We start from the raw sequence: 8,474 nt of genomic DNA on the forward strand, positions 1-8,474 counted from the left end.
ACTGTTCTTTAAAGGAATTGCAGTGTGTGAACTCTATTGAAAACAGTCTTACTGCTCAGTTCTAAACAGCAAATGTATTTCCAAAGGACAAAGACTACTCTGTGGAAGTGCTCAAGCTGGAAGATATGGAGATGGTTTCTTAATTTATGTTTACTCAAGTGCAGTGTGAATAGTAAGTGCAGCAGAGCCAGTTCAGCTGTAGAGAACCATGGGGCCAGGGATGGGGAAGGAAGCTCGCAGAGTTTGTGCCGAGACGGAGGATCCAACCTCTCCTGCCTTGAGATGAAACTGCAGCCACGTGGCCATTGCCATGCCTGGGCAGAGTGGGCAGACCTGACTTCAGCATCCATACAGGAGCCAGGTTGGCTTTAGGTGCTGCTCCAGCTATTGTGGAGGGGAAAAAATAAAAGTGAAGTCATGCTTGACCAGCCTGATCACCACCTAGGATTAAATGACTGGCCTGGTAGCTGAGGGGAGAGCAGTGGATATTGTCTACCTCAACAAGCTGTTGAAGTATGGTCTGGCTGTGCAGACAGTGGGGTGGACTGAAAGCTGGCAGAAGGGCTGGGCCTGGAGGGTGGTTAATCAGTGGCACAAAGTCTCATTGGAGGTCAGCAACTTGTGGTGTACCCCAGGGGTTGATACTAGGTCCAGTCCCAGTAGTCTTCATTATTGCTCTGGATGATGGGACAGGGTCCACCCTCAACAAGTTTGCAGGTGACACCAAACGGGGAGGACTGGCTGATATGCCAGAGGATCATGCTGGCATCCAGAGGGACATTGCCAGGCTGGAGAGATGGGCTGGCAGGAACCTCATGAAGTTCAACGAGGGGAATTACAAAGTCCTGCCCCTGGGGAGGGTCAGCCTCATTCACCAGCGTGTGCTGGGGGCCACCCACCTGGGAAGCGGCTTGGCAGAAGAGGATCTAGGTGTTCTGGTGGGCACACAAGTTGATCATGAGCTAACAGTGTGCTCTTGCAGCAATGTATGTCAATGGTGCCCTGGGCTGCCTTAGGCAAAGTATTGCCAGCAGGTAGAGGATCCTTCCCCTCTGCTCTGCCCTGCTGAGGCCACTCCTGGAGTGCTGGGTCCAGTGCTGGGCTCCCCAGTACAAGACAGACAGGGACATACTGGAGAGAGTCCAGCAAAGGGCCGTGAAGGCGATGAAGGGACTGGTGTGTCTCTGCTATGAGGAGAGGCTGAGAGAGCTGGGACTGCTCAGCCTGGAGCAGAGCAGGCTCAGGGGACCTCATCGGTGCATGTAAGTACCTGGAGGGAGGGTGCAGAGGGGACAGAGCCAGGCTCTTCTCGGTGGTGCCCAGGGACAGGACCAGAGGCCGTGGGCACAAACTGACACACAGGAGGGTCCCTCCAAACATCAGGAAACACTTTTCTACTCTCCTGGGGAGGTAATGGGGTCTCCATCCATGGAGATACTCAAAAGCTGCCCTGGTGGAGCAGGGGGCTGAACAAGGTGACCACCAGCAGTGCCTCCGACCTCAGCTAGCCTGTGATCCTACACCAGCACTGCTGGCAGAAATGTGAAATGGGCCTGAAGGCACAGGGTGTGTGTTGGCGAGAGGTGGGGCGGTGCTGAGAGGCCTGTGAAGAGGAACAGTTCCTGGTGCCTCCCTGGTTGGGCAAGCTTTATTGGAGCCTTTCCCAGTCTGTTCAACAATGGCTTGTGCCTTCAATGCCTTCTCTGCTGCCGCCACCATTTGCTGCAGCAACAGCTTCAATGGGGCGAGGAAGAGGTTCCTCCCCTTCTCCCTAGGCTGAAGGTGGGGGCCAACCCCGGGCCATGGGGGGGCTCTTGCTAATTTGGTGGCCCTGCTGCGTGCCCCCAGCTATGCTCGCAGGCTGTGTTGACAGCAGCATGTGTGGCACCTCAACCAGCAGCCTTGGTGAGGAGGACACGTGGGCACACGTGGTGTGTCGCCGTCGCCGGGGGACGGTGCTGTGCAGCCCGCGTCAGCAGGGCGTGTTGGGTGGCACCAGCGCGCAGGAGGGTTGAGCACCCCGACGGCCACGGTGGGCTCCCGGCACGCGCTGCGTGGAGTGCCCAGGAGCCCCATGGGAGGGTACGGCGAGGGGGAGCTGCTCTCCTAAGGCACCTAGTCAGAGCAGCTGTAAACGGCAGCACCACAAGCCAACCCTCAGGGTCACAGGATAAGGTAGGTGATGAGGGCAGACCCAGCTGGCAGCACTCCTTGGGAAGGGTAGGGAGAGCAGGGGAATGTTAATTTTTTTCAGCTGGGACAATATGGGAAGGGAGGGAGACAAACTTCCACAGTCCCACTTAATGATGGGCTTTCAAGAAGCTACAGGCGACTGGGCCTTTGCAGCTGGTTGGAGTATAACCCTGCGGGCCCGGGAAGTTGGAGGGGGTCGGTGGGACTCTGCAAGTGGAGCAGGAGGGAGGAATGAAGAGGGGGTAGGCAAAAAAGGGGTGTAAAAGGGATGCATGTGAAACTGGGCCGCTCAGTGCGTTGCCTGCCCGAGTCCTGCACCTGATGTGTCTTACCTTCTGTCTGTCCTGTTGTCTCTTAAATCCCTTCTTAACTATTTCTCTGTTAATCTCACGTAGCCTGTGGTGATGTGTGCTGCAAGGACTAGGTGCCAGCTGCTGGAGAGACCAGCACAGGTGCATTTGGGGCCAGCAACCAGAGTCAGACTGGGGCTGTAGGCATGCCTGGCCCGTGGTGTTGGCTGCTGGAGCGGGTGCAAGTCCCAGTGCCAGCCGCTGAGGCGGCGAGTGGCTGTGTTGTCCCCAAACCACGTGTCTGTGAGGGAGGTGTGCGTCATTCGCAGGCAAACCTTAAGCTGGATCATCTGGCACATATGGGACTGCGGTGGGAGGAGGAAGGCCAGGATGTGGGCAGGGGGCTGGGCGGATTGGGGCAGCCATGTCCCTTGGGTAGATGCTGGGCTCCAGCGGCTGGGTGGGAGGGTCCTGGGCTGGAGCGGCTGGAGGACGCTCCCCTGGCCCAGCAGTGCTGTGCTGGGTGCGGTGTCCTAGGCAATGGCTGCCTTGGAGAGGAGAGTGGGCAGGGAGGTTTGGGCAGGAGGGAACATCTTCTGGGAGGGAGGCAAGTGGGCAAGGGGGAGGCAGTAGGAGAGGGTCAGCTCGTGCAACGGAGGGTCATCTCTGGGGCTGCTCACCAGCTCAGTACCTCACTTTGGAAAGGGGATGAGTGTCCGATGAAATGAGAGAAAAGCCAGCCATGGGTGACAGAATCAGCAGGAAAATGGCTGGCGAGGTTGCACACACCCAACCCACCCTACACATACCTGTGTTGAAAGTAACAGCCTGGAGCTTGGTGGGATCCAGCCTTCACAAAATTGCAGGTTTAGGATAGGAGCTGAGAGCGGGTGAGGACGTGGGGTGATGCTCCAGCTCAGTGCCCAGCCATGATCCCAAAATCAATAAACCAAAAGTGGCCAAACCAGGCAAGCATTTGTCCTCCTGTGGAAACCCCTGGGCCACCCCTGCCTTGAATCCCACCTGTGGGGCTGGTCCTTCTGCTTGGACAGGGATGGTGGGATGGTGGAGGAGGAAGAGAACTGGCCTGGTGTCCAGGAAGGAGAGGCCAGGCCATGTCGGCCAGGTCATGTCAGCCAGGCAAGAGGCAGCAGGTTGTGGAGCCATGGGTGGGACGGGGCCTGAGGAGAGCTGTTGTTGTCCCCTTTCCATTAGGATCAGGTCAGGGCAGGATGCCCAGCGTGGCCTGGACACTGCCAAGGAGGAAGTCCTGGCCCTCAGGAGGTGACGGGGGGGACAGAGTGTGGACTCTACCAGAGGGGGGATGGGTCCCTGCAGCCCCCCAGAGCAGTGCCCTGGGCTGACCCCCTGAGCTTGCTGTGGGCTCAAGCCTTGGGCTGGGACAGGGCCCAGCCCCTGCTCTCGCGCCTCCTGGCCTGCTCCCCACTGCTTGCTTTGCTCAACTTCACGGCGCCATTTGTTGCTTCCACGGCAAGGACAAGGCTGGGAGCACAGCTCTGCCTGTTTATTGATGAGAAGCCACCATATTGCCTGCCAGCCCTGGCAGCACCATCCCCAGGGGCCACGGCTGGAGGAACAGAGGTTGCCTGGGCTTGCTCCGTCTTGCCAGCATCATCCTCCTCTCCAAGCTTGCTCCTCCATCTGGGGACCTGGGGCTGCTCAGGCCTGCCACACACCCTCCTCCTGGGGCGGCTCTGCATCATCCCAGCCAGGCAGGGTGCTTGGTGCCGTGGTGGGGGTCGGTCCTGCAGGGACCCCAGCATGGTGGCAGCAGCACTGCGGGGAGGCTGAGATCCCACTGCAGCCTGTTGCCATCACTCTGCCCCTATCACATTGCCCCCACTGACTGTTGGCACATGAAATGGGAACATTGGTGGTGACAGAGTGGAAGGAGGCAGGGGCAAGGCTGTGCACTGACCCAGCAGGCTCAGCAGGTGCTGGCAGGGAACAGCTGTTGAACAAGGCATTGCTCTCAAAGCATCCCCTCGCTGCCACATTTGTCCCCACGTGTGGGCGGTGGGGTCAGGCCAGGCCCCACAGTTCCAGGTCCTGGATGCAGAACTCTTCCCGGTGTGAGAGGGTCTCGTTGCCGAAGGTCTCACAGGGGTGGCTGCCCCCATGGTGTAGGTCTCCATCCAGCCACAGCCCAAATCTGCCACTGGGAATGTGCCAACAGCACGGTCAGCTGAGGGTTCCCTCTGTTGCCTTCTTCATGCCTGGAGACCTCCCCAGCCCCACTCCCAGCTGTCCTCCTGCTGAGGATGCTGGGCATATGGGATGGGCAAAATAGGGCTGAGACAGGACAAGCAGCCAAGCTGGGGGCTGCTGCCTGACCTGCAGGCAGGCCTGCTGGCAGCACGGTCAGGGGAATGAAAGGGTAAGTGCTGCTGGTCAATGTCCACCAGTGTTTTAGCGTTCAAACCACTGCCATGTGCCTGGACTTGGCTCTGCAGGGCAGCCTGGTCTCAGATTGTGGCGCCAACAGCCACTGGGGCTGGGGACCCTGTGGGCTGCCAGCACGGCTCCTACCTGCCCCCACCGACCATCAGCAGGTCCACATCCCCTTTCAGGAAGAAGTTGTTCCTGCCTGTCCACCTGAACACCTGTGTGGGGATAGCAGTCAGCCAGGCCTGTGGGCTGGGGCACAGCATCCCCATCCTGCAAGGGACAGCTGGGGGCTGCCAAGGAAAGCTGGTTCTGCTTGTCCCTGCTGCATCCTGCTTCTCCAGAGGAAGACCTGGCCGAGCCTGTGGGCACACTCCTGGTGCTGTCCTGTCCCTGCCAGCAGCCCTGCAGGCCCCCCCGGGGGATGGGTGCCACCCACTGATGCCACCAGCCCCATCACACACACAGACCTCCCTGCTGGTGCAGACAGACATGGCTGAGCTGTCTCCACATCCTGCTGGTGCTGGGTTGACACTGCCCTGGCATGCAGCAGGTACACAGTGACACCTGGATGGGCAGGGTCCTCTTCCCTGAGCCCCTGTCCCTGCGCAGCTGGCTGTAATTTGCCTTATCCCCCAGCCCTGGATGAACCTGGTGGGGGCTACAGCTGTCAAGGTCCCCTGGCTGCTTCACCCACACCCAGCCAAGTGCAGTCATGTCACCCCAGAAGACCCCTCCCCAGTACCTGGGGGACCCCCGGGCATGGCCAGGTCCCAGCAGCATCGCCAGCCCCCCACAGCCCAGAGTGCCCCACAGCTGGCAGCCTGCAGACCCACCTTCAGCTCGGGGGAGAAGGAGAAGAGGAAAGTCTCCCCTGTTCCGTAGAAGCCATTGCTGCAGCGAATGGGGGTGGCAGAGAAGGCACCGAAGGCCTGGATGGAACAGAGAGGGGGAGTCCCATGCCATGGGGCTTGGTGGGGCTCCCCAGTGCCAGGACACATCCCCATCCTGCTGGCAGCAGTGAGGCTGTGGCCAGGCCCCGGGAGATGCCAGGTTCACACCTGCAGCACCATGGGGCAGTTGGGCTGGGGAGGGCCTGGCCATACCTGTGCCTCCGTGTCCCTGATGAGCAGCAGGGCAGGGCAACCTGGCTGGTCCCCACACCGGTACAGGGTCCGCAAGCTGAAGCCATCCCGGCCAGTGCAGTAGAGCAGGTGCCAGGGCTGCTGCATCAGTCGGGGGGGCAGGTGGGAGCCCAGCTGGGGCAGAGCAGGCTCAGCTAGGGCTGGCATGCTGCTGTTGAACATCCCCAGCCCTGAGCACTCTCCCAAGACATTAAGACATTGCCCCAAACTCCCTCCTTCCAAGCATCTTCCTGAGAGGTCTCCCCAAGCACACACACCCACTGCCCCCCCCCCGCCCCCCAAGCATCCTCTCAAGAGACCTCCTCCCACCTGAACATCCTCCTGAAATGTGGCCCCAAGCATCTTTCCCCTAAGTGTGCTCCCAAGGGGGTCTTCTCAAGCTCTTGGCCCACCCAGCAGCTTCCCAGAATACTTCCCTGAAGCATCCTCATCCTGAGCACCCTTCTGAGATGTGTCCCTGAGCATCCTCCCCTTGGCACCCCCCCACACAAGAGACACTGCTGAGGTGGCTGTCCCCAGGGACATCTGGCCTCACGCTGGACCAGTTCTTGGCAGGACAGTGGCCATGGCTGCACAGCGCGGGAGAGGGGCGTGTGAGATTGGAGGGTCCCCATGCTGGCAGTAGCATCCTTCACCTCCTGGATCTCCCTGTCCTGCAGGATACTGCTTGGCATGCTGAGCACCAGCTTGCATGGCTCCTCCAGGTCTGGGACCGCTGCTGGGGCTCCCTCCCAGCCCGGCTGCCCCTCGCCGGCCGGCTCCCTGCATACCATGGGCTGCTCCTCATCCTTGTCGGGCTGGGGGAGGTAGAGGTGAGCATCTCTGAGGGTCCTGAGGGAGCAGCAACCCGAGACTCGCCCTGCATGAAGTGTTTCCCGTGCTGTGTCCAGGGACTGGGTAAAGGGGCCCAAAGGACGCAGGGATAGGCACTGGTCTGAGCCACCAGCCCAGTTCCTGGCTGGCGGCTGCTCCTGACAGCCCTGCTGTGCTATGCCATGTCATGCCATGCCGTGCTGTGCCCGGGCACCCTGCCAGCACTGCACACAGAAGTTCAAGGCTGTGGAGCCACCCAAGGAAGAAGAGGAGGAGGAAGAGGAAGACAAGGCAGGGGAAGCTTCTACATGTAGCATGCGTGGGGGTAGGGTCAGGGATGTACCTTAGTCCTGGTGGCAGCTGGCGACAAGTGTCTCAGCTGCCCACATGCTCAAGGTGGCTAAGGGTGCAGCCCCTGCCCATGGGTGGGTGGGCAGCCAGTCCCTGGTGCTTGTGGGGGATGGACAGAAATCACCCCAAAGGGACAAAAGGGAGATGTGCAGGCAACCCCAGGCACAGGCAATCTTCTGACCCCAGGGTGCTTGGACCCTTGGGAAGCAGAGGGGCTGAAAAGACAGGTCCTGAGTGTCCCCACCACAACCCCCCGCCGCACCCCCCTCCCCCCCGCCCCGCACCTCCCCAGCCCCTGGCCATATGGGCAGCACAGCTGGTGCCTCCTGTCACTCCCCTGCAGGTCATTCCTGGTGCCCACACGGCCACATGGGATCCCACCACACTGAACCTACCAGGAGGTGGTAGCGGGCACGGAGCCCCCTCATCATGGGCATGCAGGGGGTGCTGGGAGCCACACTGCTGGTGAGCCTTCAACACTGCCCCGGGTTAATGTTCACCCGTGCTGGCCACTCCCTGGCCAACTCATGCGTGACACAGGTGGGTGAGGCTACTGGCAGCCTGCCCTGGCTCATCGGGGTCCTGCGCGATGCTGGGAGAGGTGGGCAGGCGTCCCCCTGCAGCCCGGTGCTGGGTGGCCAGTGGCCATCACCTCCTTTGCACCCTGGCCACTGCCTGGGCCAGGCTCTGGATTGCCAAGCAGGGAGCCCCAAGGCCACAGGGGAGCGGTTGTTTTGGGATCAACGGGCAGGTCATGCCTGTGTTGCTCTTTGCAACATGACTGGTGCAATGGTCGTAGCACCTGCCAACACCTGCCCTGTGAACACATTGACCCGTATTCCTCACACTGGGAGAGACTGCCTGAGTTGCCATGCTGCAGTCGGGTGAGCCAGGGCCCCGGGAGGCTTGCCCGCCTGCCTCAGACACTGCTGAAGGAGGACATGCCAAACCAGTGCCCCAGTGTGTCGCCCTCTCATCGATCCCCCAACCAGCCAAGCATGGCCATGAGGCTGCGGGCTCACCTGTAACAGTAGCCTATTTATGCCTTTACAGGAATTTCTGTGTGCCCTGCATGGTGGCATCACAGCCACAACAGCCTGTCCCAGGCCCTGGCCCCACTGCAGCCGTTTCTGGAGTTGCTCCTCACCTCCCTGGCAGGGCCCGTTGCAGCCCCGGTGGGCCTGGCTGCCCCAGTGGGTGGGTCCCTGCACTGCTGTCACCCCCATGCTTTGATGGCAGTGCTGGTCCCAGGATGGCGGTGGGAGGTTGGGGGTTT

At 60.7% G+C, this 8,474-nt stretch overlaps 1 protein-coding gene across 2 annotated transcripts; it reads right to left on the reverse strand.

Annotated features, from left to right (window-relative positions):
- Positions 1–3,993: 3,993 nt before the first annotated feature.
- TLDC2 (TBC/LysM-associated domain containing 2) lies at positions 3,994–7,686 on the reverse strand. 2 transcript variants are annotated; one of them, XM_075108364.1, is made up of 6 exons: positions 7,594–7,686; positions 6,670–6,831; positions 5,996–6,148; positions 5,726–5,821; positions 5,034–5,107; positions 3,994–4,662 (listed from the first exon to the last, which is right to left on the reverse strand). In XM_075108364.1, exons 1-6 carry the CDS (start codon positions 7,633–7,635, stop codon positions 4,527–4,529), a joined length of 663 nt encoding a protein of 220 aa, XP_074964465.1. In that variant the 5' UTR covers positions 7,636–7,686; the 3' UTR covers positions 3,994–4,526. The 2 variants fall into 2 exon arrangements, with proteins under 2 accessions (XP_074964465.1, XP_074964466.1); XM_075108365.1 differs by lacking the exon at positions 6,670–6,831.
- Positions 7,687–8,474: the final 788 nt, after the last annotated feature.

The sequence above is a fragment of the Phalacrocorax aristotelis genome, chromosome 13 (genome assembly GCF_949628215.1).
Source record: "Phalacrocorax aristotelis chromosome 13, bGulAri2.1, whole genome shotgun sequence".
NCBI lineage: Eukaryota > Metazoa > Chordata > Aves > Suliformes > Phalacrocoracidae > Phalacrocorax > Phalacrocorax aristotelis.